The 26,637-nt window shown below is 39.8% G+C and overlaps 1 protein-coding gene across 3 annotated transcripts in view; it reads left to right on the top strand.

Moving 5' to 3' along the window:
* arm (armadillo) overlaps positions 1-26,637 on the top strand; it is a 251,436-nt gene that overhangs the window by 180,109 nt on the left and 44,690 nt on the right. For all 3 annotated transcript variants that reach the window (XM_067141649.2, XM_067141650.2, XM_067141651.2), the window contains exons 11-12: positions 10,745-10,895; positions 13,528-13,679. In XM_067141649.2, the coding sequence (XP_066997750.1) occupies positions 10,745-10,895; positions 13,528-13,679 (303 nt within the window). The remainder of the gene's footprint in view (positions 1-10,744; positions 10,896-13,527; positions 13,680-26,637) is intronic.

Raw genomic sequence — 26,637 nt, 5'->3', positions numbered from 1 at the left:
CTGACGTTAAATTCTGAAGCATTTAAATTTTATTATACCATCTAAGGAATGCTTATTAAGTTTCAACAAATCTTTTACCAAGGGATACAAATCAAGTGTGCTATTTACAACAAATGATATTTTAAGATTTTATAAGCAAAACTGGTATTTTCCAAGAACATCGAGAGAAATATGGACAATTTAACTGTTTTCTCTGTCTTATGACTTACAATTTTAACAAAATTTCAAAGATCTTATTTTAAATGTCAAAAATTTTAAGGTGTCTTTCCAATTTTAATATTTATGTCTGATATATTAATGTTAATTTATTATTAGCTGCTGATGTCCCTTAGGGGACGAAACGTACTAGATATAATAAATTATATATTGTATTGAATAGGCGGACCGCTTAATTATAATATTTAAGTTTATCTTGAATATTCAGTGATAGAACTGGATATGACTATGAGAAGATGGAGAGACAAATATAATTCTTCCACTAGTGACGACTATAAAAGTGATGATGAATAGAGGTTAGGAAGTATTCGATTATTAACTTCTAAAATTTCATTGCACATATTAACATTAAATTGATAAACATTGTAACTAGCTTTTTTTTTCCTGTTGTAGATTGCTTCTGCAACATTATGCAAAGATTGATTTCTTAAAACAAATTTCAAATTTAAAAAAATTATCTTCCAAAATTTGGGTGTGCAGATTATTTCAATGGCATGATTCACAGATGGAATCACACAAAATATATGCCATAGGACATCGAGTGTGAACATGTTGAAGATATGACGTTTTTATGAAGTATGGTGGCTCAACGTTATTGCAGTGTCACCAGGCGAGTTGGCCGTGCGGTTAGGCGAGTGCAGCTGTGAGCCTGCATCTGGGAGATAGTGGGTTCGAACCCCACTGTCAGCAGCCCTGAAGATGGTTTTAGTGGTTTCCCATTTTCACACCAGGCAAATGCTGGGGCTGTTCCTTAAGGCCACGGCCGCTTTCTTCTTACTCCTAGGCCTTTCCTGTCCCCTCATCACCATAAGACCTATCCGAGTCGGTGCGACGTAAAGCAAATTGCAAAAAAAAAAAAAATATGACAGTATCACATTTGGCAGAGAGGTTTCTTAAAGTATATATGATAACATATTTTACTGTGTAATACAGAGTCTTTGATCATATATAGCTGTGACATAGTTGTGTGAAAGTTATGGTCATCATACCTTTGATCAAATCTGTTACGAGGAAGGAAGAAAATAGTGGGTAAAAAGTATTCATAGTCTGTGGGAACCACAAATCTTCTGATTTTACATTATGAGTTACAAGAAATGTTGTACAATTGAAAGCACAAACATTACAAAAACTGGAAATATACAAATATACAAAACATTGCTGAAGCCATAAATGTGATACAGGGATATAAAATAAACATGCTTCTTTGTGTTCTAAATTGTACAACACTTATTATAATCTAAAATAAACATGCTAAATAACCTTCAGGTGTTTGTCTTTCAATGATTTGTGGTCATGGTGGTGGTGGTTTTGGTGGTGATTATTATTTTAAGGGGAAGTACAACTGGACAACAATCGTCTTGATTTGTAGACAGCTTCACAGGTTTCTGTAACTATTTTTGAAGAAGTACATTGTGGTATTCTGATACTAAATTGCAAGCTTGTAAAAATTCTCCAGTAGCCAAACATCTTGATGTTACCATAACAAGATCTTCCACATTTAAGGAATTCCTCAAATGAGTCCTTGTTTTGCAGTACAAGGTGACATTTTGAAACAATAAACTGAAACATTTCCTGTTCTTAACCCTCTCCCTCAGATCTTTGAGGCCACTCAAATGCAACTTTCCAGGCATCATTTTTCTTTACATCTCCAGATCTGTACAGCCAATGTTTAAACAGTAGTAAATATAAATATAAAACTACTACTCCGGTATACCTGTAATTTTTATGAGGGAATGCATGTAACACTGTGATATACATTCATACATACATTACATTATCATTATCGACTGTTATGCCTTTCAGCGTTCAGTCTGCAAGCCTCTGTGAATTTACTAAACTTCGCCACAATCCTCTGTTTGCTACTAGTGCTGTGGCCTCCTTCAGTTCTATACCTCTTATCTTTAAATCATTAGAAACTGAGCCTAACCATCGTCGTATTGGTCTAACCCTACTTCTCTTACACTCCATAACAGAGTCCATTAATCTCCTAGGTAACCTATCCTCCACCATTCGCCTCACATGACCCCACCACCGAAGCTGGTTTATGCGTACAGCTTCATCCATCGAGTTCAATCCTGAATTAGCCTTTAGCTTCTCATTCAGAGTACCCTCCTGCCATTGCTCCCACCTGTTTATACCAGCAACCAGTCTTGCCAATTTCATGTCCGTTACTTCTAACTTATGAATAAGATATCCCGAGTCCACCCAGCTTTCGCTCCCATAAAGCAAAGTTGGTCTCAAAACAGACCGATGTAAAGATAGTTTCGTCTGGTAGCTGACTTTCTTCTTACAGAATACTATTGATAGCAACTGCGAGCTCACTGTATTAGCTTTACCACACCTTGATTCAATCTCACTAAATTACCATCCTGGGAGAACTCACAACCTAAATGCTGGAAATTATTGACCTGTTCTAGCATTGAATCACCAATCTGACATTCAATTCTGTTGAATTTCTTACCTACTGACATCAGTTTAGTCTTCGAGAGGCTAATTTTCATACCATACTCATTGCACCTATTTTCTCCTTCCAAGATATTAGACTGCAGGCTTTCAGCACAATCTGCCATTAAGACCAAGTCGTCAGCATAGGCCAGACTGTTTACTACATTTCCACCTAACTGAATCCCTTCCTGCCATTTTATACCTTTCAGCAGATGATCCATGTAAACTGCAAACAGCAAAGGTGAAAGATTACAGCCTTGTCTAACCCCTGTAAGTACCGTGAACCAAGAACTCATTCTACCATCAATTCTCACTGAAGCCATTTGTCAACATAAATGCCTTTGATTTTAATAATCTCCCTTTAATTTCATAGTCCCCAAGTATGGCGAACATCTTTTCCCTCGGTACCCTGTCATATGCTTTCTCCAGATCTATGAAACATAAACACCACTGCCTATTCCTCTCTTAGCATTTGTCAATTACCTGGTGCATACTGAAAATCTGATCCTTACAGCCCCTCTGTGGTCTGAAACCACACTGTTTTTCATCTAACTTCCTCTCAACGACTGATCGCACCCTCCCTTCCAAGATGCCAGAGAATACTTTGCCTGGTATACTAATCAATGAGATACCTCGATAGTTGTTGCAATCCTCCCTGTTCCCTTGCTTATAGATAAGTGCAATTACTGCTTTTGTCCAATCTGAAGGTACCTTACCAACACTCCATGCTAATTTTACTACTCTATGAAGCCATTTCATCCCTGCCTTCCCACTATACTTCACCATTTCAGGTCTAATTTCATCTATTCCTGCTGCTTTATGACAGTGGAGTTCATTTACCATCCTTTCTACTTCCTCAAGCGTAATTACACCAACATCATTTTCCTCCTCCTCATGAGTTTGATGATGATGACAATTTCCTTTTACATTGAGAAGATGTTCAGAATATTCCCTCCACCTCTCCAGTGATTCCCTGGGATCTATTATGAGTTCACCTGAGTTACTCAAAACACTGTTCATTTCCTTTTTCCCTCCCTTCCTAAGATTCTTTATTACTGTCCAGAAAGGTTTCTCTGCTGCTTGACCTAGCCTTTCTAGGTTCTTACCAAAATCTTCCCATGACTTCTTTTTGGATTCAACAACTATTTGTTTCGCTCTGTTTCATCTACGTACAAATTCCTGTCTCCCTCGGTCCTTGTTTGGAGCCATTTCTGATAAGTCTTCTCTTTATGTTTACAAGCTGCTCTCACTTCATCATTCCACCAAGATGTTCGCCTTTTCCCATCTTTACATACAGTTGTTCCTGGGCATTCCCTTGCGGTTTCTACTATAGCATCCCTGTATGCCACCCATTGACTTTCTATATCCTGAACCTGCTTACTGTCTACTGTTCGAAACTTCTCACAAATCATATCCAAGTACTGTCGGAAAGGGCAATTAGACTTTCGCTAAGCAAAATTAGGCAGATTAATTCTGACAGATTAAAATTTGAATACAACAATTTTGATTTTATTTCTGAGAGCATAATTAGTTTGAAAAATATATTTTCACTGTAATGCAAACTGTAAACTATTTATATAACCATTCAGTTTATATGCACAAATGGTTTTTTTTTTGGTGTAGAATTTTTTCAGTATCAATTTTCTTTTCACCAGGTTTCATGCCAGTTAGTGAAGGTAAATTTTTGCTGGTCTTGTAATCAATTTAGACTGCTGAAACTTTAGCTATTTCTACACCACACATTTTATTGTAGGTTCATAATCATCATTTTACAGTTCCGTTTCCCTCTTCCATTTTTTTCCTATTGAGATAACGTTCTGTTGTTAGTGACGTCTTCCGGTGTCCTTCCCCGATCTGCAAGATCCATCTTTACAATGTCCATCCAATGGATTTTTGGTCTTCCCATTATCCGTTTCCTTGCCACATGTCTCTCCAAGTTAACATATGCTGTCCTTGTTGGCTCCATCCTCATTACATGCCCCAACCACCTCAGTCTGGACGTGCTGACCTGATACAACAATGTTGTAACTATCCCAGCTTCTTTCCTATCCACATCATTCCTTAACCCCTCAGCGTCGCAGCCATCTAAATAGCTTCCTACCCCGCGGCCGGATGAGATTTCAACTACGCGCGACTGAAATACATCGATTCACTTAAAGCGTTACTGCAAGTATAAGAGTAGCCCGATTTTCACGAAATTTGGAATTCCTTATGACAGAACTATATACATGTAGACAATTACATAATTGTTTCACATTTCCTTAGTAATTTCGTTCCGTGTGATAGAGTTCGAAGCACTCTTTGAGACAGGGACTCAAGTCACACTCCTGGCAACCGTACACTGACGTCTTCTTTTCGCCGTGTTTTGAACACAGGATACAATGTCTCTGAGGTTTGGATTTCCAACTCTTGGGTACTAATTTCCTGATAAAATATATTTCCTGCGACCTTGGAACTGTATTATCTGATGCGCGCCGGCCTTGGATATTTCGTTCCCCTCCCGAGCGAGCGTATTTTGTAAACAAACCTTTCACCAGCTGAACCCGATAAGGTAATTGCTTAATATTTCTCTCTGTGACATATGTGAGTAATATTAGAGAATTTAGCAATCAGAATTCACCGTTGAAAACTTCTCTTCGACCTGTATAATTATCTATAGTCTCTTACACGAAATTTCCAAGTACTGTTTCCTCCTCAACGTCACTCTCATCATTTACCACTGGTACATCATTTATTTCATTATCACTGCTGCTTATACTGTCACTACTACTTCCGAATAAACTTTCATCTGAATTATACAATATTTCAAGCACGTTACTGTCAGTCATACCACAGGTGAGCGCGGCGCGTCACACGGACTGGTGAAGCTGCAGCGAGACCGAAAACAACAGGACGAAACTGAGTGAGGGTAATACCATTTATGACGAAACAAACCAACTCGATACATATTTCAGATAAAAGATTGAGACATCGTCTTTCAAGCGAGATATATACCATGAACAACTGGTTCTCTTATCGTATGACAGAAAGCAGCACTAACTGAAGCCTACACAGGGCGCTCGTGGAGAGTTATGAAAATATTACAAGCTGAGAAATAAAGACAAATATAATAAATAAACCGCCCTCCCAATGTACAAATAGAGCAAAGAACATCACACGAAAAGACAAACTTCTCAGATCATCATTTCTTTATTTTATTCTGTGGGAAAGAATGAAGCAAACTGACTTCAAAAAAAGCAAGAGATTAGTGCTCAGACTTATTTGACAAATAATTAACCTTGCAAAAACAACTACATTATAACGATTTTTCAATTCTTATTTACAACAGTGATAAACCCGAAACTGTCTTCTTGGAAACAAAACAATTTGCATATCCATAACTACAAAACTCTTCGCCCTATAGCCGTAAATGTGAAACCATGTATGGGTCTATACCACGTATAGAGGTCGGCGGCTACGGAAGAAAAGAGGGTCTATACCACGTATAGAGGTCGGCGCTGAGGGGTTAACTTTTCCAGTTTGGTTTTTTGAATTGTGGACCTAAGGAAATACATCTCGGATGCCTGCAACCTTGGAGTCTTCCTTGCTGAGGGTGCAGGTTTCAATACTATAAGTTAAGATTGGTATGAAGTACTGATTGAACATCACCAGCTTCGATTTTGTTGGTACTTTGGCATTCCAGAGGAGTGTTCATACTTCTAGTAAAAGTGAAAGCTCTTCTTTATTGTAGGTTAAAAAGCAAATTGCCTTACACATGGGAATCGCACACTGTTTACATTCAGTTGATGTTTGGACTTGTCTTCTTGACTTGGTCCTGGTTTTAGTTTTTTTAAACAGAACAAGCATGATTTTACTCTTCCGATAATTTTCACCAGTTTGTGTGAATTCTTTGGTGATGGTGCGGACTGGGGTAATTTGGAGCAGCCAATGTGCTTTCTAGAAGAAAAAGTTCCCATCAGCTGCTTACTCAAGTTCTTACGAAACTGCAGCTGAGTGTAATCGTGCATGGGTATTAAGGGTTGGTTTGTTTCAGAAAATAGAAAGAATCCGTCAATTATGGTGATGTTCAAGATAGCATTTACAAGAAATTTCCACCATTTCTTTGATGTCCTACCGACATCGTTAAAGGCAAAAGGTTCGCCTGCCAAATCAACCCCTTCCATGTATTTTGCATAGTTAATGACAAATACTGGTGATGAAATACCCTTTTTCTCTCCACCTTTATCTATTTTTTGTTCTACTATCTCATCAGTTCTAGGATCAGCATTTGTTGACAATAATGCGACTAGTTTCTTATACTGCCAAACTACTGCACAGACTTTGTCATCACTCAACAATTTTGTGCATTCACCTCGCATCAGCTTCAGTTTCTTGGGGTTTTTTAAACTCTGAATGCCAATCTTTCCTATTAACTCTGGTAGTTCTGCATACATATATATTTCTTTCGTACAGCAACTTCATCAGAGTAACCGAAGAAAACAGGTTATCAAAATATACATGATGGTTTTTACCTGAAATTTTTTTACACAGACTCATGACACTTTCACCCATTAGTAAATTTTCAGCTTTCTCTTACCTAAATAAACTTTTCCATCTAACAAACAACTCTTAGAAGTAGCAATAATCCAAAGTTTGAAGCCCCATTTGGTTGGCTTTAATCTCATATACTGCCGCAACCCACGTCGACCCTTGAATGCAACCATGGCTTCATCAATGGCTAAATTTAAGCCAGGTTTATAAACCTCACAATATTTACTTATTACATTTAGAACAGGCCTAACTTCGTTAAGACAGTCATGTGGGATCACTTTTATCCGTGACACATTTATCAGGGTCACTTTACATGAAAATTACTGGTTTAGTTTTTGAGAACTACCAACTGACATGCAATTTGATATCAAAGGGCATGATATATCACCCAAAAAGTACTGGTAGTCATTAATTTCTGGTGGAACAGATATACATATGTACAGTGTATACAGCATGTAAGAATTCCCAAGTAAGCCTTAATTTCTTCTTCAGTTATAGGTTATCACTTTTGATCCTATTTATACCTTTATCTTTTAGTATTAAATGGTACTTAAGCTATAGCTAATGATGTCCACAATACAAGAATGAAACATGTACTATTTGATTTTAATGAAATTGATATTTGTATTGTAAGGTGGGACTAACATGAACTCTTTTTATAAGCTTTACAGTTACAATATGGAAACATTATGAAGTGTATAGTATGTAACCAAATACAGTAGAAGTCTGTTATAGCGAGAATTCATAACGCCGAAAAATTAACTCGCTATAGTGGATCGTCGTAATATCAAAATTTTCGTAAAAGTTGGGTAAAACCCCATACACATTACGATCAGTATGAAACAGCAATCAGTTTGTTCAAAACTTGAATTTGCACGGATAATATCCACACTACAGCTTACTCATTTGTTATTTTTCGAAATCTGATACTACACGAAGGTTTGTGTTCAATTTCATTGTGCAAAGAAATTATAGTATCACTCCGGAGGCATCTGTGGCAAACGCTTCAGATTTCTTATTCAAACAGCGTCACCTAACCGAACTTAAATGTCCTATATGTATCGTGAAAGTATATTCCAAACGCTAGTAGAGTAATTATAACGTTCTCGCTATAAATTTACATGGAAAAAAATTTACCGGACGCGAGAAAATATAAACTAACCTCTGAAATTAGTGATGCACTCTGCCATATCTTGAGGTGTATCGCATTCTTACTTAATTTCAGTGTATAACATTAAAATTAAATGATCGTTTACTTCAGCCTTTATTTTAACAACTTAACAACTGCTATAGGATATGTTACGTACGCATTTATTACGGAAACCTGTTCTCTTTCATTTTCATTTTTTCTTACGGCACAGCAGATTTACTAATAGACTCCGACATCGCCTTTGAATAATACCAATATAAATGGTCCGTTATTGGATATTATAAATTTTCCAGCTAACTCATTCCTTGTTGCCAGCGTTTCGCCCCCGTGTGCTAGGCTGGGCGCATGAGTTGGTACCTAGCACACCTACCAAGGCGCTGACTAGTGCATACCGTGGAGGCCACTGCGTAGGCTAATTGTAGCCACTGGCAGTGCCAATGCACTATAAGACTTTGTCTCATTACCAAAAATTGATGCCTGCTTGGCATATAAATGGTCCGTTATTGGACATTATCTATGCCTTGCAATCGCACCATAGATATTTAAGCACGCATATATTTTAACATTCTATCTACCATCCATAGGTAACATACTGTCTGCTTGTGTAAGCTCGCTGTAGTTCTGCAATAACACACATTATCTCGGAAGACAAGATATGCAGCAAAATACACTCCAGTAAGCACAAGGCTACCAGATATAAATACCACTAGAGCTACAGTGTTACTCAATGATTACCATCTCCAGACAGATGGATGGATGGATAGATAGATAGATAGACAGACAGACCAGACAGTTGCCACTGCATACATGACAATCGACACTTGACAATGAATAATGGATCTTGTTCTTTATCTCCCATCTCCTCTCCAGTTGTTACTGCCTCTGGGGCTTCCATGAGGCTATCCAGTTCTATGAGATGTATGTGCTAACAGATGGCTTCCTATGAGAAAGAATTTCACGGACTTGCCACACCCAGAACTCGTCAATTGGTTGCAATCTACGTTATAACCTATGCAACTTTGTGTTGTTAATAGCTCTGATTTTCCCCAGTACTGTATACAATATATTACGTTCAAAATCAAGTATGGTGATCTTCCAGCTTACACCCCTTAACCCTCTTAGTGCTGTCTCCCTTACTGCCATGGTTGCCAAGATTTCCAGAGAGAAAATGCCTGTTATGCAGCACCGAAGATGAAAGCCTATCCTTATCCTCACTTTTCAAGATATCTCATTGTAGTTTACATTTTCTTGTAGCGAAGTGATCCCTCTCTTCACTCACTATATTAACATCACGAAAATAATTCATACTGCCGAGTAAAAAAATTAAATTTTTCATGCAATTTTTGAAAAATTTTAAAATTCAAATTTGTATCTCAGTACATCCTAGTATTTTGGTTGTACTCACCTAAATTTGGTATTCTTGTGCACATTAATGCATTGTTTACTAGTTTGTAAAATATCAATGTTTTAAGAATAATAGTTCCTCTAAAAATAGATTAAAATACTGACTTGGTCTAGCATCAGGAGGAAGTGCACGTTTAGGGCCAGGCATCTCAAGGAATGCAGGAGAGGGTTGTAATTGCACGTCGTGATCGGTCTGAATTTCACGGAAATCGGGAATCTGGTCATCGTCATTACTGTCTCTGTCAACTCCATCATTATTCCTGTCACTATCATTGCCGTCTGAATCGGAAATTTCACGCATCACTGTCGCACGAGTAAGTCGGGTATTATCACCACTGTCGTCATTGTTTGAAATGTTACCGGCATTATTTACACTCTCAGTATCATCTGAATCATCGCCTGACTCGATATAATCAGAATCATCACTCAATTAACACACTCTACCAAATTGCCATCAATTTCAAACACAGTATGAGAACTGGTCGCCATTATTACAAACACATGGTCTACAGGTACGCGCCAAACAGCTGAAATAGAAAAATTAATAAAATCAACACAACATGTCGCACAGAGATTCCGGTGGTAGATTTAGAAACTATGTAGTATCTACTACAGAGTGATGCCGACTGGAGCTGCCATCTGTCAGACATGTGCAAACTATTACGACTTACACAGACAGTTGCAACATGGAGCGTGATGGCTCTCCTGGCACTTTTCGCTAGCCTACAGAGGAGCGTGATCGTGCTCCCCAGCACTCGAAGAGTTAATATATCAATAAATTAATACTGATAAATCGTAATATATATAATCTGAGCATGCAATGTATGTTCTATCACATGGCTAAAATTGAAGTCTTTAAAACTGTTACCATTTCCTTAATGTGGATAATCATCATCATCATCATAATCATTAGAATTTGTTCCATATGTGGTTTTTTGTTACTTCCTTCCCATTCATCTAGGGTTTCTTGGTTTTGATTACTTGTCTCTTGAATTGTAGTTGCTGTTCAATGAGATAGAGAACATTCAAAGAGTGGCAGCTGGTGTTTTGTGTGAGTTAGCAGCTGATAAGGAAGGCGCAGAAATGATTGAACAGGAAGGTGCTACAGCACCTCTCACAGAGTTGCTTCATTCACGTAATGAAGGTGTTGGTAAGTATGGATGAGATAGAGAATTGTTTTTCTTAACTAGTAAAGTAAAACTGATAGTCCGAGATTTTGCAAGAATGTTTTGTTGAGAGAAAAAAAAAATTATTTGTTAATGATTATGGTAAGTTTGTCCCTTTCACTTAAATAGAACCTTGTAATGTAGAACTGTTTGCTTTAGTATATTTTACTCTCTTTCATAATTAAAATATTACCTGCAGCAGCATCACAGAATCATATGCATTGTAATAAATTTGGCTTGCTAAATAAGCAAGTCATTTGGGAATGATTTTCATATGAAAGAGAAGTAGTGGCTTGTATACTGTAATTCCTATGTCACATATTTATTGAATACTTTCCATAGAGTTCACTGGTTTTTTCATGTTGGGTTCATAACGAAATCATGTCAATATTGCAATTTACCTGGGTAAGGGGTATTTAAATACAATTTTTTAAGCATAAATAGGTCAGTCCTCATGACATTGATAAGTAGTAGTCCAGTAGGTCCAACCTACATAATGAGACTTTAACTTAATCTCATAGATTTGGTGTTTAAGGAAGAATTTACTTAACTGATCATGCATAATTGTATGACATATTGGCTTCTGATAAATTGTGTTAACACTTTAAAGTAAGTAAGTAAGTAAAGTGGAAATAAGACTAAGAAAATTGACTGTACTTGAAGGCCTGATGTAGTAGTTTGAAGTTGCTCAAACGGCTGTGATAATTATAATTACTCGGCAGTATCAGTATTTGCACTCCTGTATTGCAGATTTCATCATCTATAAGTAATGTTCAGCATTTACTTCCTTTGAAGAGGTGTTTCCATACTTGGTAACAGTGTTATTGTTCTTCCCAATCCTCACAAAACTTTACAGGGAATTATTACCTAAATCTTACTTCTTATGTAATTTATAATATGAGGGATATTTGAAAAGTTCATGGACTCCTATAAGCCTTAAATGATCTTATTCAGTGTCTGTTTGAAAAACAGTTTTTTTTTTTTTTTTTTTTTTTTTTTTTTTTTTGTGGAATATACTCCAAAATATATTCAGTGTTTATATAACTTACATAAAAATGACCATTACATTATGCTAGAAAGCAAGAGTTATAAATCTTCCAGTACTTTCAACTGGTACTTGAAAATTGCCTAGATCAGAAGCAGTTTCCTAGAAGTTCAGAATATAAGTTCACCTTATTTTCCTTTGGTTAAGGTGAGAAATCTGATTGTGTAATTATCCTTGTAATTATAATCTTGACAATCTTAGGGCGGGTTGCATGAACACATACCTTTTAAATAATTATTCCTCTGTTGGACTGGCTTATGCGACTGCCATGGTAGACACAGCATGAGGTTTACACTTGTCTGAGACAGGTGTAGAGAAGTTAATAACTGAAAGTAATGATTAAATAGTCAAGTGATGATTGTGGTAATAAGGATGATAATGCACAGGTTGGATATCAAGTGATCAATCTTGATGGTAGTGAGGGTGTTAATGATGAACTCGTGTACACCTGCTGATACCTGATATGGGCCTACAAAAATATGGATGTGGTCAAACTTAAGTGTCAGGGAGCGTTTTAGGAGTATTTTATACTATTCTTTTATCAAGAATTGGTGGGCATTATTGTAAGACAGATGGGTAAGAGGCAAGTGTAGGAAATGACACTGGAACCTATCGAGCAGTGTCTGTCCCCAAGTTAGGGGCGGCTGCACAAGGCATCTGTATTCCATATTAGGAGCGGTGTCATCACCTGCTCGCAGCAGTTCTAAAATGCCTTTACCAAGTGAGTTGGCCATGCTGTTACGGGCGTGCAGCTCTGAGCATGCATTCGGGAGATAGCGGTTTCAAACCCCGCTGTTGGCAGCTCTGAAGATGATTTTCCATGGTTTCCCATTTTTACACCAGACATATTCTGGGGCTGTATTGTAATTAAGGCCACGGCCGCTTCCTTTCCACTCTTAGCCCTTTCCTATTCCATTGTCACCCTAAGAACAATCTGTTGGTGCAGCGTAAAGCAAATAGTAATTTTTATTTTTAATGCCTTTGGGAGGGGCAGACCCATCGTAATGATCATAGCGAGGATACAGTTTTAGACCGGAATAAGAGATCTATTCCAAGTATATATTCCACAAACTGGAAATAGAGAATAATTCCTTAAAGTTATTGTTCTGGAAATCGTACAGTTACTTCTGCAATATAATGCGTGCTGCTACCATCTTCCAGCAAAGCCTCTTCAGAATTTAACGGTATGTTTATTCCAGTAAACTGTTGACTATAATGACAGATACATATTACCTGTTCATTAATTAAAGCCATTGTCACTTCTTTCCCACTCCTAGCCCTTTCCTATCCCGTCATTGCATTAGACCTATCTGTGTCGGTACAATGTTGAAGGGGGGGAAAAACCTACCATCAAACATTTCACATATTCCTGTAACAATATTTTATGTGGCACTTGTATTCAATCCAGAAATGGAGGCTCAGGTAATCTCCATATCCTATTAATCTAACATCTAATTGCTATATCCCCATTCTGAATATTTTGTTAGTACCATCTTATTGGCCAGTGAACTTTTCAAACAGTCCCCATATGATTTCATTGTACTAATATTTTAGTGCTTCTCAAAATTTAGCTACATATGCAGCGGCTGTGTTGTTCCGTATGTCAGAAGATAAACCCCAGGACTACAAGAAGAGGTTGTCGATGGAACTTACCAATTCCCTTTTCCGAGAAGACCAGAACTTGTGGAATGGTGGTGATCTTGGCATGGGTCCAGATCTGCAGGTATGATTAGTGCTTTCATGCTTTAATGATTTAAAGCCTAGCCTCGTTCAAGTTGGCTGCTCAGGTAATCTCTCATATCCTACTAATCTACCACCTAATTGCTATATCCCCATTATGAATATTTTTATTGTAACATGTCGCAGTTACTTTCTGCTTCAGAGACTAGGAAGATGTGCTTCTTGAAGCGTAGTTTAGTTTTGCTCATAAAGCAGAAAGATTGTCTTCATATAACTACTTTTTCTTTTATGGAGGTATTGAATCTTTCATAATTTTACATTTAACGTATAGTGTACATCTATTACGCTAAAGCTGAAATTTATAGCTTGATTGCTGCCTACTTTATGTTCCTGTATTATGAATGGTACACAGAGTGATTTAGAAGGCTGTGGCAAAATTCGAGGAACGTACAGGGGGGAACTGTTGTTGAACAACTTTTTATTTAGAACTCGTATCGTCTGAAGTCATCCTGTGTCAGGAGCAGAAGTCTTGGCATCATTCTGCTAAACTTCATTATTTTCCTAGCAGTTAGATTATTCCAGTTTCATTAACATATAATCCTGAATACCACCCGCCACCGAATAAGACCCGCATCCTAAATGTGAGATGGCAAAATATGGAAAAAAATAAAAAGTCAAATAACTTGGGTAACTATTTAATTTTCTTCAAATATACAACTGTAAGTTCAAACAGCTTACAGTTAATAAAATCCTAACAAAAATCGTAAAAAAAAAAAAAAAAAAAAAAAAAAAAAAAAAAAAAAAAAAAAAAAAAAAAATTGGTCCAATACTCGGGTCATTCACAATTCACTGTCATCATCCGATGTTTCATCATAGGAACTTTCGTCGCTGCTGGCATCTTTTCACAAATAGTCGTCCTCAGTACCGTCCACTGAATTTGAAATTCCACATTTCTTAAAGCTTGTGGACACTAGATCATTGGGAATGCGCGTCCATGCGGTCTTGATCCAGATGCACATTAGTCCCACTTCAGGCCTCTTCACTCGTCTGGTTGGTCTTAATGTGTGATCACCATCAGACATCCATTCGGTGTGCAACTGTTTCATTGCAGTTTTGAAAGGCCGGTTCACGCATGCACCCAACGACTGTAGAATAGAAGTGAGTCCTCCGGGAATTATCGTAAGATCGGTTTTCCTTTCCTCCTCATATCTTTTACGGCGTCAGTTGTATGTCCTCGGTAACTGTCCAACACAAGCCTGTTTCATTCTTGTAACAAAGCTACTGGGCGACGTTGCCAAACACACTTCACCCAGTCCTCAACTAACGCACTGTCCATCCAGCTGGACTCGTGTTCTAACAATAACACCGGACGGCAAGTTTCCTTTCAGAAGTGTTTTCCTTTTCAGAACCACATATGGAGGGAATATGGTTCCATCTGCTATTACGCACAACATTACTGTGCATCGTTGCTTTTCGTTACCACCTGTTCTGATGGTTACACTTTTATAACCCTTCATATCCACTGTATTTTCCAACAGCATTTTAAAATAGACAGGTATCTGGTCAGCATTCCCAATTTGCGACTGCAAATAAGAATTTGGCTTTCTGAAATGAATAATGCGACACTGAAAGGCCGTTAATTGTTCTTCATACGCCCCAGGGAGACGTGAAATAGACGTACGTCTCCGAATGCACAATCCCTTTCTCCGATAAAAGTTTTGGATCCATCGGCTGCGTGCAGTAAAACCCTGTGTTTTGAGCTCTTTTGAGATCTCTAGTGCTTTTAATTGATACGTCACTAAAAATACCATATACTAACTCACATTTTTCTATCACAGATTAGTAGTTCTTCAATTTCCGGAAACACTGCACTCCACCCGCGGAACGTTCTGCAATCGCCGCTACTTGTTAGAAGTTTTTCTTTCTACCAATCACGAATACACGATTCATCAATATCGTACTTTCTGCCAATGGCACGATATCCATATATTTCAGCTTCGCTTACAACATTAAGTTTCTCACGCACAGTGAATGACCTCAGACGCCACTTTGAACCATCGCTTACTATTGAGACAGCACTTTCACGGGACAGATACGGAACTCGAATGCGAGCAAGGCAGACTTCTGTAATAACCAACAGTCTTGACTCTCGCAATGTACGATATCCCGCAAGATCAGCTATTCGCGCACCCAGCATGCCTGCAACACTTGTGAAACAAATGACGATCGAGCATCCGCAGCAGCGGCTTTCGTATTTACTGCATATTTACCCATATTCTTTGATTTACCGTACTTCATTACCTTACATTTCGCTTTTACATGCCACTGTAACCGTATTGATAAAAAATCGATCTTGTTTTCTAGAACGCAACTAAAACACAATAAGATCTGAATGCCCGTTTACATGTTGTATATTGAGTACAATAACCGTATTCAAATCTATTTCAATACTCCATGTAAACACAGTAAATATTTACGAGAATGAACAGCTTGAACACGACCTGCACCCAAGATTTAGAACCAGTATTTTGGGGGGAAAAGTGCGGGTGTTATTCGGGATTATACGGTATTTCTACTTATGAATGGATTATGTGCCTGGCTCCATGGATTAATGGTTATCCTGGTGGCCTTATGTCCAAGGGTTCCCAGGTTTGATTCCTTGTCGGGTTGGGGATTTTAACTTTCTTTGGTTAATTCCAGTGGTTCATGGATTGGGTATGTGTGCAGTCTTCAGAATTAGAATTCATCACAGGTAGGTCCCCATATTCACAGATGTGCAGGTCGCCTATGAGCATCAACTTGAAAGACATGCACAAGGCCTCTCCGAAGGCCATACTCCGTTATTATAATGGATTATGCGATTGTTCTTATACTCCTGATTTGCAGCAAATGTTCAATGTGACATCCTCCCCATTCAATGCAGGCATTGGTATCTTGAATAAAACTCTTGTGCTCCCTTTCTAATAGCCCGAGAATCCCATGGACCATATCAGACAGTGAATATTTCATATATTACATAGAGTTCCCTCTGTATGTTCCAAAAGTCTTGCTGTAACCTTCACTATCGCCCTGTAAATATATTTTGTAATGTTATTCACATTACTATATTCATGTTTATAGACACCTTTGTAATTTGCAGTATTTATTCATGAATAGCCACACAGTTCTAATTTTCCCCTTATATGTGTGCCTTGTAATTGAGGCTATCAGCGCAATGGTGGCCTAACCAACATATTTTGATGAAGTGCGATATTTGCCTATAACAGCTGTTGGCGCTGCGCAACATTCTCTCTAGTGGCGTAGACAATAAATAGTTACATACAACGTGACCAAACATATTATAATAGGACACTGGAACAAAAATACAGGTAAGTCTTAACACACAGGTTGCATTGCTGTTGAGTGGCCCCAAGCCAGTATGGTGCAGCATCTCACTACGGCTAGTCACAAGGTCCACGAACCTGCTACGCTGGCGTAGCATGGGGAGAGGTGGTACTCCCAGGTGGCGGATAGGGGGGTCCTAACCGGCTTGCCGGCGGACTTGAGGGAAATAAAATACTTCTCGCGGACCAAACACACTACCCCCTCCGGGTGGGGGACGCACATATAGAATACACCCGCGGTATCCCCTGCCTCTCATATGAGTCAACTAAAAGGGGCGACCTAGGCGCGGATATGGAATGCGGTTTGGTATAATGCGTTGGACCTCCTGTGGATGGGAGGGGTTGAATACATTCACAGGTAATCCCTGCCTGTCGTAGGTGACTTAAAGGGTCATGTGGCCATGGTCCCCTCTTTATTTATTATTATTTTTCCGAGGGTCAGATGTAGACCATTTAAAAATTTTGATGTGCGTGCTACCCGGAGATGGGCCTCTTACGTGTGCTGTTATGCCCAAAAGCCCGCAATTGCCCACCCAGGAACATGCGGGTGGGAGCGCCATGTACCTTGGCAGTAGTATCCGCCTGACAACACAGGTCCCCGCACAGCCGAATGCCAGAAGGACATATTATTGTTTTTCTTTTTTTCTCTATATTTAGTGCTCTGTACATGCTATGGGGTACATGCTATTGCGGGTGACTGGAGGGAGTCCTAGTGCTCATTGTCTCAGTCATCCCGTATTAGGCATCGTCCAACATCGGACCCCGGGCAGTACCTGCTATGACCAGGTGGGTATTGCCTTGGCTGCTTGGTTCGGCTACAGAGACCCCTGATTGGAGTGGGTGGCGTTCGGGGAGGAAGTTTTTGGGCATGGCTTCAAATGAAGTCGCCCCTCTCAAGGTGGTCCCCCACCCAAGTCTTTAAATTTTGCTTCCCTGAGAGGTTCAACTCTCTGGGAACATGCGCAGCATGAAGGAATGGGATCCAGCTTCCCTAGGTTTCTGGTTGCTACCAGAACCGATGGGCATGATTTTAAGCTGGTAAAGTCGATCCTTTTCAGTAGACACATCGAAGGCATCTACGGCGAACTTGAGGACCTCAAGAAAATGCGCAACGGTAGTTTGCTTATGAAGACTCGTACAGCACTGCAAGCTGATCAGTTGCTTAAGTGCGACCATTTTGGCGAAATCCCCATCAAAATGGAGGAGCATAAGTCCTTGAATCTGGTTCGCGGAGTCATCTTTCACCGCGACCTTATTTTGAACCATGACGACGAGTTGATGGAAGACATGAAGAGCCGTGGCGTGACACGTCCGGCGTATTATGCGCACGGTAAATGGTGAAGACGTTGCCACTGGTGGCTTCATTGTCAATTTCAAGTTGTCAGTGTTACCAGAAAAAGTCAAGGTAAGAACTTATCGTTGCGATGTGAGACCGTACATCCCCCCTCCTATGCGATGCTATCAATGCCAGCGATTTGGACATACGGTATCTCGCTGTTCGAATCGGTCTATATGTGGTACATGTGGACGAGTAGCTCACGGCGCGGAGGAGTGCACAACTCCGTACAAACGCACTAACTGCTCCGGTTTTCATTCTCCTCGGGATGGGAACTGTCCGACATATCTGAGTGAGAAGAAGATCCAGGAGATCAAGGCCCTGGATGGTCTTTCCTACCAGGAAGCGCGGCGTAAGTTTAATTGTACGAATACACCTGCCCGTACACTCGATTATAGCATGATAGCTCAGTCTTCTAGGTTCGTCATTTACTACATCGTCACCTGTGCTGATCGCTGCGCCCAAGGCGACTGTTGCTGCTCCCAGCAATGTCGCAAAGAGTAAAAGCTCGAAGGGGAGGGACCACCCCACCTTCGACCAACCAGAAGTCTGTGCCGGCTGGGAACTGCCAGCCGGCACAGCAAGAGGGAAAGGCTAAGTCTCCCCTCCCTAAGAGGTCAGCGAAAGCCGTACCCCAGCCGGCGGAGGCGGCATCGTCGACCAGGGCTGGGAAACCATCTCCCAGCCCGTCTAAACCAGAAAAGAAGAAGGCGGCGAAGAAGAGCACCCGCTGTGGTGGATGCTGTTCAGCTTTGACAGGACACTTGGTCTTGCTGAGCCATATGCTGCACTGGCGTAGTCTAACCTGGATAAAATGTGTGCCCTGTAAAATCGTAGGAGCACTATGTGGTCAGCTCCACAAGTAGTGCTGCTGAGAAACTTCAAGAGATTAAGCCTCTTGGTGCATTGCACTTTTAGCTCCCGCACGTGTGGCTCCCACGATAATTTACTGTCAAAATGGAGCCCAGGAAATCGGTAAGTGTCAACCGGAAGAATGACATTTCCTAAATAAAGTTCAGGATGGGGGTGAAGAGTACGTTGACAACAAAAGTGGACAACAGAGGTCTTTGCAGCAGAAGCCGTGTTCTAAGGTCCACTGCTCCACCCTCCTGATAGCTTGCTGTAACTGTTGCTCTGTGACTGCCATACTGCACCAGCTATAGTGCAGAGCAAAATCGTCCACATATAGGGACGGTATTACTGCTGGACCAGCAGCAGCGACAATACCGTTTATGGCAATCGCGAACGGAGTGACACCGAGAACCGTTCCCTGGGGGACTCCACTTTCTTGAACGTGGTAATGCGAATATGTCCTCCCTACTTGGACATGGAATAGACGGAGAGTCAAAAAATTCGCAATAAATGCCAGCAAGTTACCTTGGAATCTCCATTGATGCAGGACAGAAAGGATACCACATCGCCACGTGGTGTCGTAGGCCTTCTCCAAGTCAAAGAAAACAGCTACCAAGTGCTGTTTGCGGAGAAACGCATCCTGGATAGAGCTCTCCAGGCATACCAAGTGGTCAGTGGTGGATCGAGCGGATCGAAAACCACATTGGTACTCGGACAAAAGTCCTTGTTTCTCCAGACACCACACGAGTCGGCGATTTACCATCCTCTCAAATAGCTTACACAGGCAGTTTGTAAGACAAATCGGTCTGTAACTTCCTGCATACTTAGCACCCTTGCTGATCGCTCTCGCACTTCCCCTGCGGAGGAGAAATCATGCCCGCCGTCGAAGTTCTGGGCGGCATCCCTGCCATCTGTTGATGGCGGGATGGATGTCGCGCTGTCCTCTACATCTACGGATGTAGATGTTGATAGTGTTTAGGCTTGCAAGCATTTTGTCGCTCATAACCTAACACTCCTTTTATAGTCCACACTATGGCACTGTTACAGTGGAATTGTAACAGTTATGACAAGCATCTTGCTGAGTTACATCAGCTAATTAGTGAGTACGCAGCGAGTATAGTCTGTATTCAGGAGACCAACCTCAGACCTGGTCATCATACGGTCTTGAGAAATTTCAGACTATAGTCGACAGAACGATATTATGCCCACCGAGCGTATGGTGGCGTGGGCATTTTTGTCCGTTCTAATACTTACAGGGAAGAGGTTCCTCTACGGACCCCACTGGAAGCAATTGCGGTGCAGATTCCTCTGCCTGTCATAGGAACAGTGTGTAATGTTTATTTTCCACCAGGCCAGCCTCTTAACATAAATGCTGTCACTGATCTTATAGATCTGCTTCCACCTCCCTTCGTCTTGTTGGGCGATTTTAACGCCCATCACCCCATCTGGGGCTCTGAGACGCCTTGCCTCCGGGGATGAGAGCTGGAAACATTAGTAACAGAGCTGGATTTATGTATTTTGAACACAGGGGAACCAACACACTTCAGTGTACGTTACGGCACATATTCTCGCATAGAAATAAGTCTATGCAGCCGAACGTTGGTTCCGCTGTTTCGGTGGAATACACACGATGATCTCTGTGACAGTGACCATTTTCCCATCCTTACTTTGTTGAAACATAAATCCATCGAGGCCCCCCCCTCGATGGATTCTCAAACATGCAGATTGGCCAAAGTACACGTCACTAGCTGTCTTTAACGACGATACTGGGCGGTCCGTCGGCGAGGAAATAACTTACGTCACCCAAGTTATTCTTACTGCTGCTGAGGATTCCATTCCTTTCTTCTCGGGTCCTCCTCGTCGCAAACTCGTTCCTTGGGGGAACGAGGCAATAGCAGCAGCTATCAGAGAACGCCGTCGAGCACATAAACATTACTGTAGACAGGAATAAGGCATTGCCTGCTAGTACTATATTCCTTTGTCTCTGTATTTTCTCTTGTTTTATTACAAAATAAGGCATTGCGAATTAGATCCACTGATTGTTTTAATCTCATACTAATTTTTCATCACCATTCTTTTTAACTCTAGTCAGTGGATACGTTTTAAAATTTTAACCGTCGTGTATCATGTTGTCCATCTTGTTCCATTAGGGGCCGATGACCTTCGATGTTAGGCCCCTTAAAACAACAAGCATCATCATCATCATCATCTAGTTGCAAGGTATGCATTGGTGTTTGCTGCTATCTTTTAAAACAGTTCTCTGCAGGGGTTGCAGACCACAAGGGGCTGAGATATGAGACGCACCGAACAGTAGCCCTTTATGGCACTGGAATCCAGTGCACAGCCATGTTGTAGTGCTAAAATGTCATGAATGTTGGCAGCAGACGGTTCTGGCCACTCTCGACACAGATATTAAGCTATTAATAGCTAATACCACACTTCATCTAAAAATGTTGGTTAGGCGACTAGTGCACTGATAGCTTCTATTAGGATGCATAGTGCAGTACTCAAGAACACAGAGCTACCTCATGCCCTTTCAAATATGATCTGCATGTGATGCATTAGACTGTGTGTGTGTACTCTTAAATATTTTTATTTTCTCTGCTGGTAATTCAGTATCATTAATGTTTAGTATGTTTGCCACTCTAGTCAGTCAGTGCATCAATATGATAGTTCATTTCTTGAAGGAGTGAGTGATATCATAGTGGCATGCATCATTCATAGGAAGTGCAATATGTACGGCAGTGTGTAGTACAATTGAGAAATGACCAAAAAAATATTCAGCCAAATTTTTAAAATTAAATGTGACTAGGTGATGTACCCGTGCTTCGCTACGGGATTCTCAGAAAGACCGACTTTGTGGTTTTCCTAACTGAAGTCAACATAGGTCATCACGAAAACGTCAGTAGGAATGTAGCGATTAAAAGCAATGTTATCATATAAGATACTCGATCAAATGAAAAACCGTACATTTTATCACTTTTAACGAACAGTACTACGGTGCCAATCTTAACAGTCCAAAGTTCCAGAGCTGGAATGACCAGGCCACAGACAGCCGTGAACACTCCTCTGCCATTATTCTGTTAAATATGCACACTGCTCATTCCAATCGGTGCCTCAGAGTAGGGATTGAATAGCTCGAATGCTATGATGAACCAGTGTGTTACGTACCAGTAGTATCAGAAAATTTACGAACCAGAGTAATGGCATGCTAAAGAAGAAAGTTATGTAACTCCCCAGCTACTTCCCATCAGTATTCAAACAGGCTGTTACACTCTGCAAAAGAAAATATTTATAAAATCCTCCTATCAATACAATTCAAGTCATCTGTTAGATGAAGCAAAGTCTATACATGTTTCAGCCTAATCTCAAGGCCATCTTCAGTAGTAAAACAATGATTACATAATATACAAACAAATTAAAAAACGTAATGATGTGAAGTGACAGTGATCATGATTAGTGAGTTAAAAACACATTGAGGTGCAAAGTCCTCTCGTCTAATAGATCTTGCTGACTGTTAAATAAAACACTATGCTGAGGAGTGTAGTGAGACCGTCAATACTACGAATAAAACGTGTAACATCTGTAATGAGAAAAAAGGAATATATGAGTGGATGAAGAACAAGTTAAAAATGATGTACCAAAAGAAAACTCATATGACTTACTTGTAACAAAAAAGTTGTCGTCCCGAATGGAGATGACCTTGTCGGTCTCAAGTCACATTGACAACTAAGCCTGTGTGTGGCTTACTGTGTATCTGTGTCGATGTGGTTGGGATGGGTAATGGAGGGGGAGGGGGAGGGAGGGGGGGACGTTGTGATTTGCGGAAGGAGGGTGTTGATGGAAGGGCGGGTCTTGTTCTAGAATGTCGGTAGTGAAACTCTTTTTTATTAATGAACTGTTCGCAGATGAGCGGGACAAAGGTTTCCAATAAAATATTTTTCTTTTCGTTGATTTCATTTAAGTTATAGACGGGATTGTTATATTGGTCGATATCTATATATATATATTCTCTAGTATATTAAGTAAGGGACCTTTCTGTTCGTAATGCAGGATCTTTAAATCTTGATCAATTGTTGTGCGAGTTTCACTACCGACATTCTAGAACAAGACCCGCCCTTATATGATCAGAGTTGAAATTCATGGGTACTGTGGTGCTCCTTATGCATGGTTCTGAATTTTATGTTGATACTGTTTATGATTGTGAAGAATGTAAAGAAATTATTGCTGATCAGCACTGTGTACATCATTCTCACAGTTCTTTCCTTGTCCTTCAGTTGAAGTATACCATATTTACTTGCTGTAACACCCAGTTTTTTTTCTCTCTCCTAATTTTCAACTTCACCGAGCTCGATAGCTGCAGTCGCTTAAGTGCGGCCAGTATTCGGGAGATAGTAGGTTCGAACCCCACTGTCGGCAGCCCTGAAAATGGTTTTCCGTGGTTTCCCATTTTTACACCAGGCAAATGCTGGGGCTGTACCTTAATTAAGGCCACGGCCGGTTCCTTCCTACTCCTAGCCCTTTCCTGTCCCATCGTCGCCGTAAGACCTATCTGTGTCGGTGCGACGTAAAACAACTACAAAAAAAAAATTTTTCAACTTCAAAAGTGGGGAAGGTATTATACATGAAAATTTCATCTAATATTGGTTAGGTTGGCATGGTTTAAAAGCAGAAAAAAGGTACTGTGCCTTTAAATCAACAGAAAGTACTTTTAAAATCTGTATTCATGCAAAAAGTGATATTAGCACATTTTAACATTTCCAGAGCTGGAATCAGCCCCTACCTGCATTACCATTGTTGACTAGTCGCATGACTAAGCGCCTTGCTACGGCTGCACGCTATACTACCACATGGAATTCAAGGTTGCGCAGCGTTGTAATGTCTGAAATTTTGCGACAAAGTGGTGAAATTTGATCACTTTGCAGGTATAATCTGATAAAGCTGCTGCCATAGTGATGTCTTTCTCCACTATCTTAAGCCTGACCTCTACTTGCTACAAAATCCTTCTCTGCAATACCAAGACTTTGTGCAATTCTACACACTGTAAAATGCATCGTTCAGGGTTTTACAGCGTATTTAATGTTCTACCAAGCTTTTACATGCTTTCAGTAAACATACTAACTGAATACTCACATCCATGAATAAAAGAAATCACTTCACTACAAGATCACAGAAGGATGACGTTCTCTTGCAGCTTGTAACTTATAAGTCAGTGCAGAGCCAGTCCTTCCTGTTCGGTGCTTTCTCAAGTAGTTGGACCATGAACTCTTTGTGTATTAAAAGGACTCTGCATTCTTCTTCTGATTCTATATGCTATGGTTGTAGTAAGTAGAATCCCATTTAAACAGATCTCAGGCAGATTTAGTATCTGTTCCTTAAATAGGTGTTTTTGTTAAATATTATGTAAAATTTGATGTGTACACAGAATAATTTCACACAATCCTATTGGATGTTGCGAACGATCACAGCACAGAAAATAACTCCTGTCACTTCATGGAAACTACACTACTCTCGTGGTGTCAACAAATTTTACATTTCTCGGGTGCAGTGACAATGTCTTATTATTATTATTATTATTATTATTATTATTATTATTATTATTATTATTATTATTATTATTATTATTGAAAAAACCTACAACCTGTTTTCCAGTCTTTGACCGGATCAGGGATGTAATGAATGAAGCAGATATTGGCTATTAGTGCGATGGGGTCGCCACTCCCAAAGTGATTTAGGAATGACTGATAAATGCTATGAAATGATAATGGAGAGTGTTGCTGGAATGATAGATAACAGGGAAAACCGGAATACCCGGAGAAAAACCTGTCTCGCCTCCGCTTTGTCCAGCACAAGTTTCACATGGAGTGACCGGGTTTTTAACCACGGTATCCAGCAGTGAGAGGCCGACGCGCTGCCGTCTGAGCCACGGAGGCTTCCTCGTCTTTGAATCGTGCCTTTTTTTTTCTTTAATTGCTTGAGGTTATGTTTGCCAGTGAGTTATCCAAGTGCATTATTTGAATAATGTAAATGCACCTTGTTGGATATATTGTGGAAATAGATTTTTTTTCAAGGTTTAAAGTGTAAATCAATGTTAATTGCATGCAGTAGTGGGTATCGGAATATTTTGTGACACGGCAAGAGTTGGCACTTCTGAATTACGAGTTGGTGGTTAATTCTAAATCACGTAATAAGGTGGTTTTACTGTATCACAAAAGTAACATCCAAGTTTGCTGGTGTGTGTGTTTCAAGTGTTTACATTGTACGAAAAGAATTATCCACTGCCAGTTATGTTACTATCTGAGTAAAAAGAGGTCGCGTGTGAGAAGTGTATTAGACGTGGATTGTGACGAATTTGTAATTTAGGAGAGGATTCTAGTTATGCAAGAGGGAACTAATTTTCCGGTCTACAGAGAAGCGAACCTATTGCAAGTTCAGATTAATGAAATACCTGTCTGATAACTTTCCTGGCATTTTATAGCAGAGATAATGTATTTATCATCTCAAGCAAAACAGCTATATCCGTAAATTAACATGTTCATATTTGCATAATGATTACGGGGACCTCGTGGAGTGATATAAAATGTTTGTTTATGCCTATGTTACTCTTTTGATAGAAGGAATTTTAGTTCTCTCTTCTTCTTTTTTTTTCAAAATGAGCCTTCCTAAAATTAGAATGCTGGGATTATTCGCCTAAATGCGGTAATGTATAGGTATGTTTGTTTTGGGTATCTACAGGGTTTGTATCTAGATGGGAGGTCAGTTATATTTTGATAATAATTAAAATTAATTCTGATAAAATATTACATATGAGCAACACATATAATGCCGTGTGCTCATATTTTTCTTTTGAGGCGCTGAACATTGTATAGATATCAGTGTTTGGTAACACATTTTATTGAACATTTTGGCAAGGACAGGTAGGACCTTTATGTATGCTCTACAGAGCTCTGGCATTATTGTTTCGTTGGTACAGATACGAGCAGCAACCTGGTTTGTAAATCCCACACCAAGATGGCCCTGTTATCAGCCTCACACCAAAGTATCGCCCGAGCAGTTTATTTACTCGAACGGTGATGCCACACTATCAAGCTGATCAACATATCGATTGTTGATGCCAGTAGAAGTCGACAGTCATGTTCAGTATATACAGTAGAAGTCCGTTATAGCGAGAATTCATAACAGCGAAAGATTTACTCGCTATAACGGATTGTCGTTATATCCAATTTTTGTATAAAAGTCGGAAAACCCTTTACGACTTTAAAATCGGTATGAAACGGCAATCAGTTTGTTCAAAACTTGCGTTTCCGTAGATGATATCCACACTACGGCGTACCGGTTTGTTATTTTTCGTAATCCGATACTACGTGAAAGTGTATGTTTAATTTCATTCTGAAAAAAATATAGTACCGTATATCTCCGAATCCAAGATG

Source organism: Anabrus simplex, chromosome 2 (genome assembly GCF_040414725.1).
Source record: "Anabrus simplex isolate iqAnaSimp1 chromosome 2, ASM4041472v1, whole genome shotgun sequence".
NCBI classification, from domain to species: domain Eukaryota; kingdom Metazoa; phylum Arthropoda; class Insecta; order Orthoptera; family Tettigoniidae; genus Anabrus; species Anabrus simplex.
This window is presented reverse-complemented; position numbering and strand designations above follow the sequence as displayed.